Here is a 23,412-nt window from a genome sequence, read left to right on the forward strand (position 1 = left end):
TTGTTATGTTTTTCTAAAAATATGTTTAGTCCCGGAGTACTAAATTTCACTAGGGGGGAATGTGGCACCCCAGGGGTCTGGTTTCCACAGTAACAGCAATGTTATGTCTGAGAGCAGGTGGGAGGTCTCTTGGTCAGGAATCCTATGCATGCCACACCTCCTGCCCAGTCCTGGGAGGGGAAGAACTTCCCCTATATAAACCTGGGGCTGAGGCAGGGTTAGAGAGTTCAGAGGGAGAGTTCAGCCAGGAGGGCTGACAGGGAGCTGTGGCTCCGGCTGGGCCCAGCTCCTGGGCCATGCCAGAAGTAGAGACAGAGAAGAGAGGCAGCTATGGGAAGAAACAACAGGAGCTCTGTGGGAGCAGTGTTACAAGGAGTCAGGGGCTGGCAGCTGCAGAGCTCGCCCTGACTGAGAAGATTTCTTACCGGACCCGGAGTCCGAGGCTGTGGGGACTAACTCCTACCCAGCAGCAGAATCCGTCAGGCAGGGGATTTCAGGTCCTCTGGCCAAGAAACCCGAAGGCACGGTCACACGCGTGGGACCAGCACCGCCGTCGTGGAGCGGAAGCTACTAGAAGGCCCCGAGTCACCGGCCATACGGGTGAGCACCACACGGTACACTCAGGGACGTGGGCTACTTTTACCAGCCTCTAGCAAGGTAGCCAGAAGAGTATCGTTAGTTTGGGAGGCCTACAACTCCGCCTGGCCAGGGGAGATCCCATCTGCTCAAGGACTGACCAGGCCCCAATCGCTAGCCAGTACTCCGGGAGGGTCTATCGTTGTCACCAGCAAAGACCCTGAACTACACCGTACCGTCTCTGAGTGGTTCCTGCTACCCCCATCATCCACGTCGGCTGCCCTGAGGCCATACCCCTCCCGTTGGGGGTTATACTATCACGCTGCACAATCCTACCACCGGCCTCAGCGGTCTGCCCTGCAGCAGCAGCTCCTTAGCTGTACTCAACGGGTGGCGTAGTCGTCCAACATCTACCGCTAATACAGCGCCACTTAGTCTGACTCCCTGGGCACGGACCGGATCACCGCCACGAGACTACAACCCTCAAGAGATCCGGCTCCGGGTAAGCTCCCGCATGCGCAACGCAGCGCGACACAGGCCCAGGGGCGCGTCAGAAGCAATGTACTGTGGAGGCATCATAGTTTGTGGCGGACTGTGAAGTCATCATACAGTGTGTCTGGGATACTGTGGTGGGCATAAGTCTGTATAAGGGGGCTGTGAACATCAATATGAAGGCATAATATTGTCTGAGGGATCATACTATGTGTGGTGGGCTGTGGGGTCATTATACTAAGTGTGGACATCATAATTTTATGTAGGGCTAATGGGATAAATGTACTGTGGGGGCATCATACTAGGTATGTGGTGGGCTTTTTTGTGTGTTAGAGAGTGGGTTAGCATGAAATAGAAGTTGCTGCAGGGCGTATTCTGTGCTACAGTATGTGTCCCTCTTTCCTGTCTTTAAAAGTTGGTCTTTATCTTTATTGTTATTATTATTTGTTGTTATTTGTTGTTGTTGTTATTATTATTAAGAATATGGAAGTGAAAGCTAGAAATATATGGTACAGGGTGGAGTCTTAACTAATCATGTCCTGAACTCATTTTCTACTGATAGTTATCACGGGGAGAGGAATCTGTTTTTCTTACCGAAGCCCTAATGATGAGAACAATAGATTAAATAGAGTAGAAGAAACTTTCCTTTTACTTTTACTCTCTTATCCCAAAAGCGAAGCCTGTGAAGTTTCATTTCACATTTAGAAAGTCCCCGTGTCCTAGATGTGACGGATTTATGGGGGAGTGGAGATCTTGCAAAAAAGAAAGTGTGCAATACTTCAAGCTTTGGTTCTCACATTCAAATGATTGTTTTCATCGCTTCAAAGACACCAGTGGAAGAAACATGGGTCCGGTCACCTACTATATCATCAGCGCCTGTAAGTATTTGATTAGGGGTGTAGCTATAGGGGGTGTAGAGGCAGCCACATAAGACGCCAGTACAATGGGGGAGGGCTGTTGCAGGTTTTACATTGGGACCTAGGAGCTTTTTGTTGTCTCTTTGTTTTTAATTTATGTAGCCAGTTGGCCAACTAGAGTCCTCTGGTCCAAGAGCCAACTTTTGACTGGTCCAATCCCACCCACTCATCACACCTTAATATATTATGCCTCCTTTTGCACTTTCCATCTGCTCTTGTAACCTGTGTTAAGGCTCATTCAGACATCCATTTTTTTTCCCACATACAATAAAAACTAGCATAGTTGCATCAGTGATTTTGTTCAGATTTTCGGCATCCTCTGAGTTTAGTCAGTGTTTCTCAGATGCGAAAAAAAAAAGTTTCTCTACCTTCTCTTATCTAGCAGTCCATGAAAAACTGCATCCGAGTGCTGTCCGATTTGTTTCACGGAGCCATTGACTTGTATTGCCGACTTTGATCCAACATTTGGATCAACACATGTCTGCAATTTTGCAGTCTGCAAAAAAAAATTGAATATGTAAACAGCCCCTTAGAGACTGTACTGGGTATGAGTCCTATCCTCGAAAAACACAGATTTTGAATGCGAAAAATGGACGTCTGAATGAGCTGTTACTTGCAGATTTTCCTGTGCATACACCGCAGATTTCACCATATACATTGGAAGGGTGTTATCAGTGGAGTACACTTGCATCTTTTCTTTTCTTTTTAATGTATAATTTTCACTGAAAGTTTTGCTGAGTAATACAATCAACATTGTCAAAGAAATCAATCCACAGCCAGTATGCAGACTGAGTAAATAATATTATTAATATAACCCATATCATTAACTAAAGATATCCATAGATATCCACAAAATATCCATTAAAGGGATATTCCTATCTCCAAGATCCTATCCCAGTATGTAGTAGGTGCAATAATAATAATATTAGCAAATACCTCCAATTAGAAATGTAGTATAGTTCTTCTTATTCGCTACGTGGCTTACCCAATGTACAGGGCATTGCAGTAGCTTAGGTATCCATGGTTACGTCCACTAACAGCTAACTAATTTTCACTATATGATTGGTCATAACTAGTGATGAGCGAGCATACTCGCAAGTACTTGGTACTCGCCCGAGCATCTCAGTACTCGAGATGCTCGGAGCTCGCCGAGTACTTCCGAGATGCTCGGGCGGATGCTCAGGTTCCCTCCCTGCATGTTTGGATTGTCTGCCACACACTGTAATGCTGCAGCCATGTTGGTTGTGGCATTACAGTGATTGGATGGCCGCACAGCGTCATCAGGTCTATATCAGACCTGGCGCTGCCGTGCTCGTCACAGTCACTCCGGAATCAGGCAGAGTAGGGAGAGGTGCTGCTGAGCTAGGGAGAGATTGGCTTGTTTATAAGTTAGTGTACTGTAGGTATTCCACAAGATTCTCTACATATCCATCTCAACTAACAGTCTTTCTGAGGACTAATCAAGCAGCAGAGATATCAGTGCTAGGCAGGCAGGCAGTGTGTGTGGCAGACTGCAGTGCACATTGCAAGAGGGTCCATTCCAGTTCTGTGTGCTGGTGCTTTTACAGATATTTGTAGAAATAGGCCCAGGTATCAGGTGCCAGGAATAATTTTTTGCTGATCTTAATCCTGATTATTTGCTTAAAAAGCAATCCAGAGAACACCGTTTTTTCTGCTCCATTTGCTTGTTGGCACTGAATAATACAGCCAGGTCCTTTTGTTATTACAGCGCTAAAAATCCAGCTATTTAAAACTGTGGTTTGTCTGTCACACAGATCACATATAATTGCGCTGAAAATTCTGCCATTTCTGACCTCCATTGAAATTTTGTTGCAGTGTGTCAGCGAACTTATTGACACGAGGTCGGCGCTGTTAAAAATAGTTACCTACAGGTCAGCTATTTAAAACTGTGGTTTGTCTGCCACACGGATCACATATACATTTGCTGAAAATTCTGCCATTGCTGGCATCCATTAAAATTTTGTTTCAGTGTGTCAGAGAAGTTATTCACACCAGTTTTCTGTTAAAAATAGTTACCTACAGGCCAGCTATTTAAAACTGCGGTTTGTCCGTGACACGGATCACATATAAGTTCGCTCCAAATTCAACTATTTGTAGTGAGCGTGGAAGATATTGTCCTCCATTTAAAATGGGAAAGGCGGAACTGGACGTGATGGTGATGGTGCATGCAGAGGCCGAGGCCATGGGCAAGCTGAAATTGTGCCACAACAAACACCCACATCTTCTCGCCCGACCATCCTGTCCCAATTACTAGGGGAAAGCAGCACACCACTATTGAACCCAGAACAGTGTCAAAAGGTTGTTGGTTTTATAGTGGATAATGCTTCCAGTCACTTTGCCACCACCAGCACCCTGTCTTCCACACGTTCAAGTCTTAGTAGCCGTGAGTCTGGACCGCATATTCCTCACCCTGATCCTCCTTCCTCCCACCATGCCAAGTGCCCGGAGACAACTGATCCCACACTTGGACACTCCAAAGAGCTGTTCACTTTTCCATTTATAGATTCGGGCCTCTCACCTGGTCCACTTGAAGTGGGGCAAGAAGAGATCGCATGTAGTGATGCCCAAATATTGAGCAGCCACGGTCATACAAAGGTGATGGTTGGAAAGTTTCACAAGAGGTAGACGATGATGAAACACAATTGTCCGGCCCACACAAAGAATGCAGGCCCGCCTCAATAAACATCGCTCTAATATTAAGAATGGGTATGTGCAGCATAGTGTCTCCAAGCACTTTCTGACTGCCCACCAGAAAGACCCCAGTAGCTTGAAACTCACAATTTTAGAGCAAATCCCTGAAAATGTAACAAATCGGCTTAATTATCTTATGAAGAAAGAGAATTTTTGGATTTTTAAATTGGGTACATTATATCCGGAAGGATTGAATTTAGCGATTGATAATGTGTGTAGATGAATCATTAATACTCTTGAGATAAAGAACTGATTGAGGTACAGTTTTTTATGGATATGTTTTACTATTTTTATGGATTGTTATTTAATTCAATTTATATATGAATTTTTCATATGTATGTATTTTTAATGCATTGCCGCTAATATTTACATCTTATGTCTTTATAGTAAGTTGTGGATATGGACTTGTAATGTTTTTTTAGGTCTCTGTGTTATATATTTGAACTTTCTTTGATGAATAGTGATTAAGGGGTTAAGTACCAAGTTTTGTTTGGTACCTCCCATTGATCTCCTTTGCTCTACGTATAAAGTGCCTGTTTCTGCCATTTCCCCATAATTCCACCTGATGAAGGCAGCGGATTGCTGCAGAAATGCGTTGTGGGCATAAGAATATCAATAAAGAGGCTTGTTTTTTATCCCCTCTCAGCGCCTTATTCAGTGTCTGGCGCCCCACTGACCACCTCATTTTGTACACCATGACATCTTTTAGACACTGGCATTCAAGTACCATAGAATGTGACAGCTAATTCAGGTGGTGATACACCGTGCAATGAAATGGTGTTGCATTAATAAACTACATGGTATTCATTGATTTACAGTGGGTACGGAAAGTATTCAGACCCCTTTACATTTTTCAGCCTTTGTTTCATTGCAGCCATTTGGTAAATTCTAAAAATTTCATTTTTTTCTCATTAAAGTACACTCTGCACCCCATCTTGACTGAAAAAAACAGAAATGTAGACATTTTTGCAAATTTATTGAAAAAGAAAAACTGAAATATCACATGGTCATAAGTATTCAGACCCTTTGCTCAGACACTCATATTTAAGTGACATGCTGTCCATTTCCTTGTGATCCTCCTTGAGATGGTTCTACTCCTTCATTGGAGTCCAGCTGTGTTTAATTAAACTGATAGGACTTGACTTGGAAAGGCACACACCTGTCTATATAAGACCTCACAGCTCACAGTGCATGTCAGACCAAATGAGAATCATGAGCTCAAAGGAACGGCCCAAGGAGCTCAGAGACAGAATTGTGGCAAGGCACAGATCTGGCCAAGGTTACAAAAGAATTTCTGCATTACTCAAGGTTCCTAAGAGCATAGTGGCCTCCATAATCCTTAAATGGAAGAAGTTTGGGACCACCAGAAGTCTTCCTAGACCTGGCCGTCCAGCCAAACTGAGCAATCGTGGGAGAAGAGACTTGGTGAGAGAGGTAAAGAGGAACCCCAAGATCACTGTGGCTGAGCTACAGAGATGCAGTAGGGAGATGGGAGAAAGTTTCACAAAGACAACTCTCACTGCCGCCCTCCACCAGTCGGGCCTTTATGGCAGAGTGGCCCGACGGAAGCCTCTCCTCAGTGCAAGACATAGGAAAGCCTGCATAGAGTTTACTCAAAAACACATGAAGGACTCCCAGATTATGAGAAATAAGATTCTCTGGTCTGATGAGCTGAAGATAGAACTTTTTGGTGATAATTCTAAGCAGTATGTGTGGAATTAAACAGGCACTGCTCATCGCCTGCCCAATACAATCCCAACAGTGAAAGATGGTGGTGGCAGCATCATGCTATGTGGGTATTTTCAGCTGCAGGGACAGGACGACTAGTTGCAATTGAAGGAAACATGAATGCGTCCAAGTACAGAGATATCCTGGATGAAAACCTCTTCCAGAGTGCTCTGGACCTCAGACTTGGACGAAGGTTCACCTTCCAACAAGACAATGACCCTAAGCACACAGCTAAAATAACAAAGGAGTGGCTTCAGAACAACTCTGTGACCATTCTTGACTGGCCCAGCCAGAGCCCTGACCTAAACCCAATTGAGCATCTCTGGAGAGACCTGAAAATGGCTGTCCATCAACGTTCACCAATCAACCTGATGAAACTGGAGAGGATCTGCAAGGAAGAATGGCAGAGGATCCCCAAATCCAGGTGTGAAAAAATTGTTGCATCATTCCCAAAAAGACTCATGGCTGTACTGGCTCAAAAGGGTGCTTCTACTCAATACTGAGCAAAGGGTCTGAATACTTATGACCATGTGATATTTCAGTTTTTCTTTTTTAATAAATTTTCAAAAACTTCTACATTTCTGTTTTTTTCAGTCAAGATGGGGTGCAGAGTGTACTTTAATGAGAAAAAATAATGAACTTTTTAGAATTTACCAAATGGCTGCAATGAAACAAAGAGTGAAAAATTTAAAGGGGTCTGAATACTTTCCGTACCCACTCTATATTTATGTGTTATTTATATGCACTATTGCTTTTTACTTACTTACAGCAGGGTATATGTTCATTTTGTTTCTATCTTAGGTTTTGTCTGTTTAATGGCCAGTGTGAACATGCTGCTATACGTTCAGCTCATTTCTTTAGGGTTTGCTATGGGATTCATTGAAGTCATGAAATATTAATATATGAATAATAATCACACATATATCCCAAAAAACTACTCCTAGAGCCCTCCACTCGTTCCATTGCCATCAGTATCATTAGAAAATCGGCATAATGCTTATACTACTTTGTATTTTATTTTAGTTTTTTCATTTTCTGTGGATAGTTTTGAAAACCAATATCCACATGTACGGTCCTGAACATTGACCCAGATTAGCATTGCAAATCCCTAGTTCTTAATATGGTCTATATATTCATGCTTGACTATCTTCATATTTCTGAAATCTAATTTACTTCTATTCACATTATACACACTCACATATTCTCATTGCACACAATACACATTTAAATATACACACATATATTCATATTACACACACTAACATACATACGTTACACACAAGTATACACATTGCATACATTTTTTTTTTAATACATTTTAATTAAAAAATAAACAAACATGAAGACTTACATACAGGACTGTTACCGCTCATATGACTTTATTCACCAATAACTGTTTACTGTATATCAGTGATTAACCCCTAAAATTGGGTTGTCCACTACTTGGACAACCCCTTCTCATGTTTGGCCTCATTATTATACTCACCTCGCGGGCTGGCATTGTTCCAGCAATGTCAGAACTCGCATTCCCGGGGCTCACAAGAAGTTGTTATGCCACATGAGCCCTGCTCCCAACCAATGCCGGCTTCACTGTTCTCACCTTAGGACATTTTGAATATCAACAGGAAGTCAAGGCTGCGGCTACTCTCTGACTTCCTCTTGATGCTCGACTTGTCCTAAGGCGGGAACAGTGAAGCCGGCGCTGAGTGGGTGTAGAGCTCACTGGACATGACTACTGCACGTGAGCCCCAGGAATGCGAGTGGCGATATCACTGGAACGGCACCGGCACCAAAGATGAGTATAAGTGGTTTTATTTTAGAGCTACCAAACATGAGAAATGAGAAGGGATTGTCCAAGTAGTGGACAATTCTTTTTGAGGACCTGCCCATTTTGGGGCTTTAGGAAAAAGTAATTTTTAGTTTGATTTTTCATTGTCACTTACCAGGAGCCACAGTATTTTCATTTCTTTTTAATCAACATAGCTGTGTAAGGGCTTGTTTTTTCAGGTTGGCACCCTTGAAATTGTTCCTGAAAATGAAGTATTTTTCACAGAAAATGATTTCAATTACACGTTTTGTTATACACATGTTTATTTCCTTTGTGTATTGCAACAACACAAACAAAGAGAAAAAAAGGCAAACAGGACATAATTTCACACAAAACCCAAAAAATGGTCCGGAAAAAATTGTATGTAAACAACTTTGTTTCAAGCATGTGATGCTCTTTCAAACTCACCTGTAACAAGTAACAGGTGAGGCAATATGATAATCAATCACACCTGAAACCAGATAAAAAGAAAAGTTGACTCAATCTGTCTGTGTCTGCCACACTAAGCATCGAGAACAGAAAGAGGAGCAGAGAACTGTCTGAGGACTTGAGAACCAAAATTCTTGAACAACATCAACAATCTCTAGGTTACAAGTCCATCTCCAGAGAGCTTGATGTTCCTTTGTGCACGATAATACATAATAATGAAGAAGTTTACAATCCATGGCACTGTAGCTAATCTCCCATGGCGGTGGATGGTAGAGAAAAATTGATGAAAGGTTGCAACGCAGGATAGTCCAAATGGTGGATAAACAGCCCCAATCAAGTTCCTGAGAAATTCAAGCAGCCCTGCAGGCTCAGGGTGCATCATTGTCAACGTCAACTATCCGTCAACATTTGAATTAAATTAAACACTATGGCAGGAGACCCAGGAGCAAACTGCTGCTGACACAAAGACAAACAAAAGCTGGACTATAATTTGCCAAAATGTACGTGAGGAAGCCAAAATCCTTCTGGGAAAGCGTCTTGTGGACAGATGAGACCAGGATAGAGTTCTTTGGTAAAGCACATCATTTTTCGGTTTACCGAACAAGAGAAAGCAGCCTACAAAGAAAGAACACAGTATGCACAGTCACATATGGTGGAAGTTCAAAGATGTTTTGGGGTCGTTTTGCTGCCTCTGGCACTGGGTGCCTTGACTGTGTGCAAGGCATCATGAAATCTGAAGATTACCGAAGGATTTTGGGTCTCAATGTAGTGCCCAGTGTCAGAAAGCTGGGTATGCGTCATAGGTCATGGGTCTACCAGCAGGACAATGACCCCAAACATACTTCAAGAAGCCCCCAGAAATGGATGGAAACAAAGCGCTGGAGAGTTCTGAAGTGGCAGCAATGAGTCATGAATGATCCAAATCCCATTGATCACCTGTGGAGAGATCTTACAATTGGTGTTGGGAGAAGGTACCTTCAAATATGAGAGACCTGGAGCAGTCTGCTAAAGAAGAGTGGTACAAAGTTCCAGTTGATAGTTGTAAGAAGCTTGATGATGGTTATAGGAAGCGATTGATTGCAGTTATTTATTCCAAAGGGTGTGCAGCCAAATATTACGTTTAGGGTGTCAATAATTTTGTCCGGATCAATTTTGGGGCTTTGTATGAAATTATGTCCAATTAGCATTTTTTTCTGTCTTTTTTTGTTGTTCCAATACTCACAAAGGAAATAAACATGTGTATAATAAAACATGCATAATTGCAATAATTTTCTGGGATAAATACTTCATTTTCTGGAAAAATGTCAAGGGTGCCAACACTTTTGGCCATGACTGCATATATATATGTATATATATTTATAGATATATGTCCTGTCTTCAACATGTTAAAAACTTGACACAAAGTTGTTTAGAGAGTTGTTTGTGTTGTTAGGGCATTCTTCTGTCTTCAAAGTGAGATTTTATCAGGAAATTGACTCATCAGATTTTTGGGTACAAGTCTATTTTTATATTTTTCATAAAATCATATTGATATTTTTTGTAGGAACAGTACTTATTGTGAAATACTAGATAAATAATATGTACATCATTTACAGCATATTATGTAAGATTATATTAGTAATCCTTTATATCTAACACAGGAAACATGCAAACGGGAAAAGTTAGCAGTTTCACAGTTCCCGAACTCTCCCAAACATGTGCTCAGGATTGCATTCACAGCTTATGCTGCACGAGGCACTAAGCCTGAACATTCCCCCATTATATACCCATTTATAACTGTCAATTATCATCATAAATTACACATATCCCTGTAATTGCAATGATTATTGGTCAGGGGTTAGCAAACAACAATAAAATATAGTTTAGAATTGATTTTAAGTTATAATGATGTGAAAATAATAGCTATAGTAGAAAGATTGATGAATGTAAATGGTGCTTCTAGTTAGGTCGGGTTCAGGCCGCCATTTTTAAAAACCGGTAGGTAGTATGTACAAATCGCAGATGTGACTTGCTTGGTGTGCAGCTCTGGGTGATCATTCGCATTGCATAAAAGTGCTGGCGTTGGTTTTATGTGGAATGCATTATTTTGATCCATAAAACAAACAGGAATAGGGAATCAGTGCATGCACCATTGGTCCAAGTAGAAAATTGGCCATGTGCACTGCTTAGCAAACATTGTTACCGGTATTTAAAGTTGTGTACTGTGTTCCCCAAGACTCGTGACACAGGAAAAACTCCCATATGCTGAGACACTACAAAAAGGAATTGGACGCCTGCGCACCTGTGCGACATTTCGGGGAGTGGCCTCCCCCTTTTTCAAGCATACACAATGTGTTACGGGTCCGGGTGGTGGAACCTCTGTGCTTTGGTGCAAGGAAGGACCAGAGGGGCGTAACTAAGTGCCTACTAGGACCGACCCAGGTCACACGGCGGCTTAGTCAACTCTGTGAACCAAGGACGGACTGGGCAGGTGATCCAGGTGCCACTCTGGGAGCGACCTTGTGTGAGAGCAGGTGACTCCCATGGGTCAGAAGGCAGGAAGGCTGACGGGTGGTTTGGATGAGCACAGCAGGAAGGCTGATGGGTGGTCCGAGTAGATAAGCAGGCAGGTACGGCAGATAGCCAGATAGGTGCTCCGGGTAGGCGAGCTGGCGGGCACAGCAGGTAACTGGCAGGCGCTCCAGGAAGGCAGGCTGGCGAGCATGGCAAGTTACTGACAGGTGCTCCAGGTAGGCAGGCTGGCGGACACGGCAGGTAGACAGACTGGCGGGCATAGCACGTAGACAGACTGGCGGGCAGGACTGTTAGACAGACTGGCGGGCAGGACTGTTAGACAGGCTGGTGGGCTGGACTGTTAGACAGACTGGCGGGCAGGACTGACAGGCAGCAGGCAACCTCAGGGCTGAGGAAAGTGTTAGCACACAAATCAACAACCTTGCACAGGCACCTCCATTTCGGAGGAGGTGCCTTATATAGGAGAAGTCTTCCAGCCATTGGCCGGGGACTCTTTAGGACGGCACCGCGGCTCCTTTAAGAGGGAGAGAGCGCGCGCGCGCCCTAAGCACAGTGCCCGGGAAGCTGCGTGTGGTTTGCGCTACAGCAGCAGCAGGGGAGCAGGAAGACGAAGGACCGGGACCGCAGCAGTGAGGAGAACGGCGCCTCTGCCCGGAAGGAGGCAGAGACACCGATGCTACACAATGTATCACAGGTATCATTTAAACAGCAAATGTCATGTGATCACTTTTTAAAAACAGCAAATACAAGCACGTAATAAACACATGACATATATATCCACATGTGGGTGTACTGAAATACATAGAAATTCAGGGGTTACACAGATTTGGTAAAAGTGCATATTGATTTAGTTAATTACTTAAAGGGGTTGTCCACTACTAGGAAAATCTCTTCTCAGCTGAATGTTTGCTTCCATTAAAATAAAAACACCTATACGCATCTGACGCGCCCCCTGGGCCGTGTGGGGAACCCGGAACTGGGCCTTTTGTGGGATGCTGGGGGTTGTAGTCACCGTGGCAATGACCCGGTCCCGTGGCTCAGGGTGGTCAAACCAGTGGCAGTCTATTGATGTGGTTTTCATTATTTTCAAATGTCCGACTACGCCAACCGTGGATTGCGGTCAGAGTGAACCGCCGCTCCTGGGCAGACCACTGAGGCTGGTGTTGTGGGTGCAGCAGAGTGTAGTATAACTCCCCACGGGAGAAGTATAGCCTCAGGGCAGTGAGAGTGGATGATGGGGGTGACGGTGAGCGGGAATAATAACTCAGAGTCCCTGTAATGCAGTCCAGGATCTTTACTCACAGTTCGTTATTCCACGTTACTCGCTGTAACTTCCCGCGTCGCACCATGTTCACCAGGTGAGGGGGCTCGGCCAACTCCCGGATAATTTTGGAGCGCTTCGCAGGACCCCCTTTGTGTGTCCTTTCTCTGGCCTGTCATACCCCACCAGTGACCACGCTTCTGTCCGGCTGCCTCGGGCCTTCTCTGGGTAAACCTCGGCGCCAGTTTCCCTGACCCTATGTGGTGCCTTCTTAGCGGGTATAGTGAGGGGCTGCACCACGTAAAATGTTACAGCCTCCGGTTTCTAGCTGAGGGTCGTTCCCCGCCTCCAATAGTTTCGGGGACCGGTCTCCCCCTTGGCCTGACCCCTCTACGCAGGTAGATACGGGCGTATGGTGGCTACCAGCCGGTCCACACCCCTGGGGCCCCTTCTTTCCTCCGTGTTCCTGGAGCCTCCTCCGCTCCTCTTCATTCCTTCTCCCGAACTCTCTCTCTCTCTCCTTTCAGTGCTGACTGGGCCTCACAGGCTAGACCCGCATCTGTAGCAGAGCTCCACAGAGTCCCGCTCTGTTACATCTTCCCTCTGGCTGAACTGACTGACTTCTCTCCATGAAATCAACACTGATCTAAGATGGTGCCCACCTTTTATACTTCCCTCTAGGTGCACCCAGGAACTGCTTCCTCCCTGCTCCTGCACTACAGGGTTCCCCCTTTCTTGGTGTTCCCTCCCCCCACTCCAGCCAGGGACAGGGACGGTCGCGCTCTACTTGGAGCATATCGGTCGCCCTGCCCCCCGGAAATGTGGTGTAATGCATGCAGGTGTCAGGGTCCTGATCCACACTCCATCCTTACCCGAGAGTGAGATATCGCACATCTGGATGAGATGCAATACCTCTGTAGCAACCGAGCGCTACACATCTCCGGTGCAGGCGCCGTTCCAGCAGTATCATCACTCGAAATACCAGGGCTCACATGAGTTTTTTATGTCAGGTGAGCCCTGTTCCCAATCAGCACTGGCATCACTCTCCCTGTCCTCAAACGAATAAGTAATCAAGAGGAAGTGAGAGCTGCTGCTGGCCGCTCACTATCTCTTGACTACTTATACCATCCAAAGGTGGGGAGAGCGATGCCAGTGCTGATTGGCAGCAGGGCTCACATGACATAATGTGATGAGAGCTCCAGGAACGCTAGTGCTGACACTCCTGGATCAGCGCCTGCTTTGGAGGTGAGTATTGGTGTTTTTATTTTATTGGGAGCAAACAGATTGAGAAGGGGTTATCCTAGTAGTAGACAACCCCTTTAAGCTTCTTCCATAATAAGGATATGTATTAACCCCTTACGTGTCCATGGAATTTTTTTCCCCTTTTCCCCAAAGACACATTAAACTTACAATTCTTACTCAATCCTTTTGGATTTACCAGATCCAATATATAAATCCAGAAGGTTTCTCTATGGAGAAGTTTCTTCTCTATTTGTTGTGTGTTTTTTCCAGAAACATTATAATAACTAACCACCTTAGGTCACACACCCTATGTCCAGGCTGAAGATGCAATCCACACTATGTGGTTTGGTGTAGCCGATGAGTGGCAGGATTTGTGGCATGTTTGGGTACAGTTTGTTAGCAAGTGCTAATGGATTTTTCTAAAATTGCTTTTAAAGAGAACTGTTGGTGCAATACTATCCCGAGGTAATTTATCAAAGGTTTTGTGCCACACATTTTGTTGTAATGAAGTTGGTGTAATCTGGGCATGGCTAGATATGCAAATAAAGATTAAGTCAGATTTATGCATCGCAACTTTTTAAAAAGTTGCATAAAATGTTGCAATCTAAAATAAATGCATAAAATAAATTATTTTGGGCCAAAACATGTGTAAAGATGCATGAAATGTATCAAACATCGTGAAGCAATTTAATAAATTTGGTGCAAAAAAAAATGGCAACTGAGCTTCAAGCAACACTAACTTTAAAAATTCTTATCATTTTAAATTCCCCTTCTTTCCAGGGGCCCTAAAGCTTAAATTTGATGCATTTGTGTGTGTATATATATATATATATATATATATATATATATATATATATATATATTTTTGTTAAAGTAACATTTAAAAAATATTGTTTTAGATCTATACAGACAGACAATATACTCATAATGATAACAGGAACTCATTCGGGGTAGTTATGTCATCGCTTCATAACTCACAAGTGCTAATGTTTCTAGGCATAACCATTTATTTACAATTATGCAAATTCTTAACACCAAAATTTTCTGGGAAATGCCCTTGTTTCATTTTAAGCAGTGTGTGATACTAGATATTACTGCACTGCATTTTGTACACATGGCATGTTGATGCTGACATGTCTAATTTCACAATTACTAAACTTCCTATTCTTTGTTTTCGGTTCCTTTTTAGTTTTCTGAATAGAAAAGTTTCTTGCCTGTTGTGTAGCCTAGCCAATTTTTACATCATTTGTAGACAATTGTACAAAAGTCCAAAGACTTTTGGGCTGACGGTGCAATGTTAATAAGTAGCCATGGGCATTAGGTTGCTGCCATGACAATATGTATGTCACGCAGAGTGGGAAAGACTTAATGCAACACGAAGGTTTGAGGGAAGGAAGCCCAGACACTAGGGAAAGGGGGAGTGGAGACCCCTAGGCAGATCTAATACTACCGTGCCTCCCTTACCATCCCTGTATTGGTTACACACCAATCGCGAAGCAGGAAACCTAAGCCCTGTATATCCCTAGATCTAGGCACTGGATAGGGAGAGGGGGAGAGATGAGCACTGGTCAGTCCCCACTATAAACTAAAGACAACAAGGAAAACAAACAAAGGGGGAGAAACTTAACTTGTGCAGACACCAGAAAGATAACACCAAATGTCCTCCAAGGGCACCAGAGAGGACATAAGCCAACTGCTATAGCTCCAAGCCTTCACAAGGGTAAATGCAAATATCACCGGCAACTCCCTGAAGCAGACTGAGAGTTTATAAACACCCAGGCCAAGGTGTGTCAATCAGAGCAGAAGGGAGGTTACCGCTGGGTCCAAAAGTCAGAAGGATTAAGAAGGTGCCTGTAATGCCAAATGCAGAGACCTTCTGCAGCCAGATGCACAGCGATTGTCTGTTGCATCTGACACACCTGTTACAATATGCCATAAAATATTTGAATTGTTGGGGAGACAGGTTGTGGTTGAACCATTGCTGCTTTTAAGGTATTATTAGTGGAGATGAGCAAATTGACTTGCAGGACCCTGCTCCAGTGGTCCATCAATAGCTCATAGCTGCCGGAGTGGAGCAATGCAAACAGCCTCCTACCTGCCGGCATCCCTGGCTCCTCTTTTCATTAGCAGGGTCATGCACATGGGATATAGCGCCAGGCCGAATAATCAAAAGAGAAGCTGGGGATGCCAGCAGCTAAGAAGCAGTTCACAGGGCTACTGTATGGTGGCAGACTTGGCGGCCGAGCCAGGGTCCAGCAAATGTATTAGATCATCTTTATTAGGTTAGTTAGTTGGGTATTTTTAGATGGGTCTGCCAATCTATGACAACAGGTGCAAGTCCCACAACTGGGACCTTCATCTAGATCAAGAATGTACAGTAGATCAATAGCACGTCGCCGGGAATATTTTTGAATGGGATTTCTGAAAATAGCCAAGCTCTGCATTGTTATTCCAACTTCTATACAATTGAATGTAGAGAGCTGCACATACATGACCAACTCTCCATTCCGGGTGACATGAAAGAGCCCTTTTTTCCAAGAAGGATGTGGATCACCAATGGTGGGGTTTGCATCTATCAGCATTCATGGCATATCCTGTGGTGATGTCATTAATGGATCAAATCACTTACATATCATGTATACCTCTTTCACCTATTTTTTCTACTTGTACAAAGGTGCATAGAGATGGCAGGACTGTAAAGAACAAAATGGGGATAAGGATGATGGTAATGTTCACCTGTAGGGATTGTGTAAGGGCAGAACAACGGTAGAAGCCTGATATGTTGTAGATGCCGCCCATGACTGGAGGCAAGCATTGTCCAGATAGCAGTTTGGCAAAGTGGAGATTACTATGATGTGCCGGCTGCACTCATGGAAAGGATGAGATTCAGAGAGAATAAGCAAGGTTTTTAATACACACCAACGTGTTTTGGTGCAGTAACAGCTCCTTTCTGAAGGCAAAAAAACAAATTTGAGTGCAGCCTGCACATCGTGATAATCTCCGCTTTGCCGAAAAACATGTACCATAGCAAAGACTGATAACAAATAATCTCTCATTTTGGGTAAGTTTGGGTTCTTATCAGACACAGTGACCATTCGGTTTCCATATGGTTTCTTCTTTTTTGAGGAGTATGTGTCAGGCAGTCGGCTACGAGATCAGGGCCAAGAACATATAGCACAGAGCAGACTATATTTTTGACATGCTCCTTTTGGCACCCCCATACTTGTGCTTCTATAATTGGTGACTTCTTGCACATGCTGCTCCTTCACAGTATACGACTATATCAACTGTCAACTTTTATCACTTCTTTATCAGAAAAACAGCTTATATTACAACTTTTCAAGTCTCATGGAGGAACACAATCTACTATTTGTCTATCACTGGTGTAATGTCATCATATAAAGCAAAATCAGTCCTATGGCTGCTCCTAGATAGGTATCTGGACCTATTAACTTTCCTAACTTTTCTTAAGGGCTCATTCAGACATCAGTTTTTCACTTTTATGTTCTATACTTAATTTTCACAGATAGAACTCGTTTCCATTACAGTCTGTGGGGCTGTGCACATGTCCGTGTTTTTCTGTGAACTGAGTGGTCCGCATCAAAACACGGAGACATGTCTGATATTGATCCAAAAGTCTTGGATCAAACTGATCAATGCAAGTCTATGGGTCCTTAAAAAAATAGACTCAGATACTCAGATGCCGTCCTAGTGATGTCCAATTTTCATGTTCTAGTACTCAAAAAAAAGATGAAATTCTGATTGTAAAAACTGTCACACTGACCAAAAACTTATGAACTTCTTCTCATACACACTGGTGAAAATCGGTCAACTTTTTGCGTACAAAACAAAATCAATGGAATCTGAATGAGCCCTTACTGTATTTGTATTCCCCAGAAAATGATAAGTCTGGATTTCTTTTCTTAAAATTCATTTTGCCCTTTTTTAGTATTTTTCAAATATTAAATTTTTTCACTATACCTAACCATTCTCCACTCCAAAGAATACTGATAGCGTTAGGCAGTAGATACACAATGTATTGACCAGGCAAATGGTAGCAGCAAGTGGTAAACGTATTTATATATTTCCAGATGGATTAACAGAGGGACAGCACAATATACACACATGGTCAAAATTGTTGGTACTCCTCGTTTAATGAAAGAAAAACCCACAATGGTCACAGAAATAACTTGAATCTGACAAAAGTAATAATAAATTAAAAATCTATGAAAATGAGAAAATGAAAGTCACACATTGCTTTTCAACCCTGCTTCCACAGAATTTTCAAAAAAATTAAACTCATGAAATAGGCCTGGACAGAAATGATGGTACCCCTGAAAATAATATGACAAAAGGGACATGTTTAATCAAGTTGTGTCCACTAATTAGCATCACAGGTGTCTACAATCTTGTAATCAGTCAGTGGGCCTGTATATAGGGCTACAGATACTCACTGTGCTGTTTGGTGACATGGTGTGTACCACACTCAACATGGACCAGAGGAAGCAAAGGAAAGAGTTGTCTCAGGAGATTAGAAAGAAAATTATAGACAAGCATGGTAAAGGTAAAGGTTATAAGACCATCTCCAAGCAGCTTGATGTTCCTGTGACAACAGTTGCACATATTATTTAGAAATGTAAGATCCATGGGACTGTAGCCAACCTCCCTGGATGTTGCTGCAGGAGGAAAATTGATGACAAATCAAAGAGGCGGATAATACGAATGGTAACAAAAGAGCCCAGGATAACTTCTAAAGAGATTAAAGGTGAACTTCAAGCTCAAGAAACATCAGTGTCAGATCGCACCATCTGTCGTTGTTTGATCCAAAGTGGACTTCATGGGAGACGACCAAGGAGAACACTATTGTTGAAAAAAATCATAAAAAAGCCAGACTGGAATTTGCCAAACTACATATTGACAAGCCACAAAGCTTCTGGGATAATGTCCTATGGACAGATGAGACAAAAATGGAAGTTTTTGGAAAGGCGCATCAGCTCTATGTTCACAGATGGAAAAATGAAACATATCAAGAAAAGAACACTGTCCCTACTGTGAAACATGTAGGAGGCTCTGTTATGTTCTGGGGCTGCTTTTATGCATCTGGCACAGGGTGTCTTGAATCTGTGCAGGGTACAATGAAATCTCAAGACTATCAAGGGATTCTAGAGAGAAATGTGCTGCCCAGTGTCAGAAAGCTTGGTCTCAGCCGCAGGACATGGTTCTTGCAACAGGTTAATGACCCAAAACACACAGCTAAAAACACCCAAGAATGGCTAAGAGGAAAACATTGGAATATTCTGAAGTGGCCTTCTATGAGCCCTGACCTAAATCCTATTGAGTATCTTTGGAAAGAGCTGAAACATGTCGTCTGGAAAAGGCAACCTTCAAACACGAGACAACTGGAGCAGTTTGCTCATGAAGAGTGGGCCGAAATACCTGTCGAGAGGTGCAGAAGTCTCATTGACAGTTACAGGAATCGTTTGATTGCAGTGATTGCCTCAAAAGGTTGTTCAACAAAATATTAAGTTAAGAAGAACCATCATTTCTGTCCAGGCCTATTTCATGAGTTTAATTTTTAAAACTTCTGTGGAAGCAGGGTTGAAAAGCAATGTCTGACTTTCATTTGTTCATTTTCATAGATTTTTAATTTATTATTACTTTTGTCAGATTCAAATTATTTCTGTGACCATTGTGGGTTTTTCTTTCATTAAACGAGGGGTACCAACAATTTTGACCACGTGTGTAAAGTTCTAAGAAAAGATGTGGCAGCACTCCTATTTTATGAGCAATACAAGCAGACAGAATGGATGGCAGATACACTTAAAAATGCAACGGCCGCCATAAAACACCAATAGATTAATGTTTTAGATTTGTCCCATGGTAAAACTTTACTGCCCTGGAAGGAACTTTGTAAAAGCACAATTATGAAGATGTGACTTATAAAACATGAATGGAATAGAAAGAATGAGGGGAAGTAGATAAAGTAGAAAAAACTGTTGTCAGTTGTTTAGGGCATATAACCGAAATAAACAATTTATCTATACACATACAGTACAGACCAAAAGTTTGGACACACCTTCTCATTTAAAGATTTTTCTTTATTTTCAAGACTTTGAAAATTGTACATTCGCACTGAAGGCATCAAAACTATGAATTAACACATGTGGAATTATATACTTAACAAAAAAGTGTGAAACAACTGAAAATATGTCTTATATTCTAGGTTCTTCAAAGTAGCCACCTTTTGCTTTGATGACTGCTTTGCACACTCTTGGCATTCTCTTGATGAGCTTCAAGAGGTAGTCACCGGAAATGGTTATCACTTCACAGGTGTGCACTGTCAGGTTTAATAAGTGGGATTTCTTGCCTTATAAATGGGGTTGGGACCATCAGTTGTGTTGTGCAGAAGTCAGGTGGATACACAGCTGATAGTCCTACTGAATAGACTGTTAGAATTTGTATTATGGCAAGAAAACAGCAGCTAAGTAAAGAAAAATGAGTGTCCATCATTACTTTAAGAAATGAAGGTCAGTCAGTGCGAAAAATTGGGAAAACTTTGAAAGTGTCCCCAAGTGCAGTTGCAAAAACCATCACGTGCTACAAAGAAACTGGCTCACATGAGGACCACTCCAGGAAAGGAAGACCAAGAGTCACCTCTGCTTCTGAGGATAAGTTTATCCGAGTCACTAGCCTCAGAAATCGCAGGTTAACAGCAGCTCAGATTAGAGACCAGGTCAATGCCACACAGAGTTCTAGCAGCAGACACATCTCTTCAACAACTGTTAAGAGGAGACTTTGTGCAGCAGGCCTTCATGGCAAAATAGCTGCTAGGAAACCACTGCTAAGGACAGGCAACAAGCCGAAGAGACTTGTTTGGGATAAAGAACACAAGGAATGGACATTAGACCAGTGGAAATCTGTGCTTTGGTCTGATGAGTCCAAATTTGAGATCTTTGGTTCCAACCACCGTGTCTTTTTTGCGACGCACAAAAGGTGAACGGATGGACTCTACATGCCTGGTTCCCACCGTGAAGCATGGAGGAGGAGGTGTGATGGTGTGGGGGTGCTTTGCTGGTGACACTGTGTTGGGGATTTATTCAAAATTGAAGGCATACTGAACCAGCACGGCTACCACAGCATCTTGCAGCGGCATGCTATTCCATCCGGTTGCGTTTAGTTGGACCATCATTTATTTTTCAACAGGACAATGACCCCAAACACACCTCCAGGCTGTGTAAGGGCTATTTGACCAAGGAAGAGAGTGATGGGGTGCTACGCCAGATGACCTGGCCTCCACAGTCACCAGACCTGAACCCAATCGAGATGGTTTGGGGTGAGCTGGACCGCAGAGTGAAGGCAAAAGGGCCAACAAGTGCTAAGCATCTCTGGGAACTCCTTCAAGATTGTTGGAAGACCATTTCCGGTGACTACCTCTTGAAGCTCATCAAGAGAATGCCAAGAGTGTGCAAAGCAATCATCAAATCAAAAGGTGGCTACTTTGAAGAGCCTAGAATATAAGACATATTTTCAGTTGTTTCACACTTTTTTGTTAAGTATATAATTCCACATGTGTTAATTCATAGTTTTGATGCCTTCAGTGTGAATGTACAATTTTCATAGTCATGAAAATACAGAAAAATCTTTAAATGAGAAGGTGTGTCCAAACTTTTGGTCTGTACTGTATATGAATTAGAAAAATATATATATTAGGTAGAATAGTGATTTTGTTTCCCAGGCTGAGATAAAATTCATAAACTAAAAATACTGAAAAACTGAACAAACAGAAAAGTTGTCTACTTTACAATGATCAAACATTATGCAATGGTGTGTCACTTCTTTTTTTATAATTTCATTTTGAATGTACCCAAAATCATGTTATCATATCGAAATTACATCCATTTAACCTTGTCTTCTGGTTGATTTTTACTTTTATCTTAAAAAGAATTTGCCAGCAAAATTTCATCCCCAAACAATATATACAGTATGTGCATGTAGCTCCTTCAAAGACAAGTCAGGCAATATCTTTACATGTTCCTCCATTACTGAGAAATCAGTATTTGAATTGATATGCAAATGAGGTTGAAGAACTATTTGTAGATCTAAAGCGTCTGTCACTCCAGCTCTATTCCCTGCCATCGCTGCCTCCTCCTGTTTGACTTACAGACTGTATTTTCTGTGATTTCAGGCAAGAGAGCAGACAGGAGACAGTAGGAGGTGGCACTGGGTGGGGAAATAGAGCTGGAGTGACAGAGGCTTCAGATCTATAGCCTCATTTGCATATTAACTCAAATGGTTATTTCTCAGTAATGGAGGAATGGACTGGTCATGGAAAGGTATCGCTGAACTTGTCTTTGAAAGATCTACATGTGCATATAAATAGTCTGGGGGTGAAATCTTTCTGACAGATTCCCTTTAATGGCATATTAAGATTTGATGCGCATTCATTCACTTGATGCATTATCCATCCAGGATCTCCTATGTTATCATAGTATATATTTAATCTATGACAAACGAATATAAAGGACTTTTTTCTTATATTTCAGATGGAATTCTGATGATAATAACAACACAAAGTGGTGTATACGGTGAGTAATATAAAAAAAGGGTATTATTTATGGACTTCTAGCCCAAATGTAAAGACTCACACAAGTATACGATGATGGTTCAAGAGCACCATGTTCATTCTTAGTCCAAGTAGACATTTTCAAGTGTAATAATAATTATAAATCTTTCTCCTATGGCACCAAATATGGTACCAAATAAGGATCTGTATACCCCATGTTAAGTCATGTCCTCAGTAGTCCTTCTAGTGACAATGGCCTTTGGTAATAACATTTTCAATATACAATGGTGTCACTGCCGATCTGTTCCATGTGTAATTTACTGTGACATCGAGGCAACCAGCACTGAGCATTTCACAAAACACCTGTATTACTGAAGGGCATGGCGCCTCTCTACTGTGGAGTGCAGTACTACATGTTCTGTGCTGCTCGTCACCTGTCCAGGATGAGCTGCTCCATTGGATACTGGTGAAGGATGGCTCCATGCTGTGTTCTGGTACAGATGTGTTCTGCACAGGATCCTGAAGAAGCTCCTCACCATAAAAAGTAATTTACACCTTCCAGCAGCTATTCTGACTTTTCTATTTCAAGCCATTTTAGTTGTTTGTCCTGTTGGTATTTCTCATGTTTCTGTTTATTTTAGGTGACACTTTGAAGCTAATTAAAATGGTTTCCTCATAATCATAAATAAGTAAAATTGCAAAGTGCTTGTAAAAACAAATAATAAATAAAAATTAATAAAAATCCTCTCCATTGACAAGAATGAAAGGATTCTTAATATTACAGTGTGCCACTCATTACCTCGGTAGTCTAAAAGAGATGGCCGGTCTCCCAGTGAAGGATCAGCGCTTGCAAATTCTTTGGTTAGAGCAATCTGGCCAGCCTCAGTGCTTCTGTGCTTTTCCGATGCGGCTAGGACGAAGCTGCCTATGCTTGCAGGCAGGGAAAGTGCCCAATTCGGGCCAGTGGTCATCCGAACTGTCATTTTTTAGGAGTGTGTCACCCCCCCAGCAAGCAGGATAACAGGAGATTGCGGAGAGGTGAAGATGACAATAGCTCATTGTTAATATCCAGAAAGTTATGTTCTCAACTTACAACGGTTGACCCAAAACAGCTTCTCAAAGGGGCAGCTTGCGCAAGCGCGCTCCAGAA

The 23,412-nt window shown here is 42.6% G+C and overlaps 1 protein-coding gene across 1 annotated transcript in view; it reads left to right on the forward strand.

The window, feature by feature from the left end:
• The first annotated feature begins 1,585 nt into the window (after window positions 1–1,585).
• LOC141173169 (uncharacterized) overlaps window positions 1,586–23,412 on the forward strand; it is an 85,524-nt gene continuing 63,697 nt past the window's right edge. The window contains exons 1-2 of the mRNA XM_073657802.1: window positions 1,586–1,946; window positions 22,243–22,284. Of these exons, the coding sequence (XP_073513903.1) occupies window positions 1,805–1,946; window positions 22,243–22,284 (184 nt within the window). The 5' untranslated portion in view covers window positions 1,586–1,804. The remainder of the gene's footprint in view (window positions 1,947–22,242; window positions 22,285–23,412) is intronic.

Source organism: Phyllobates terribilis, unplaced genomic scaffold, assembly GCF_046119375.1.
Source record: "Phyllobates terribilis strain yellow unplaced genomic scaffold, ASM4611937v1 Scaffold_12__6_contigs__length_324123572, whole genome shotgun sequence".
Taxonomy (NCBI): Eukaryota; Metazoa; Chordata; class Amphibia; order Anura; family Dendrobatidae; genus Phyllobates; species Phyllobates terribilis.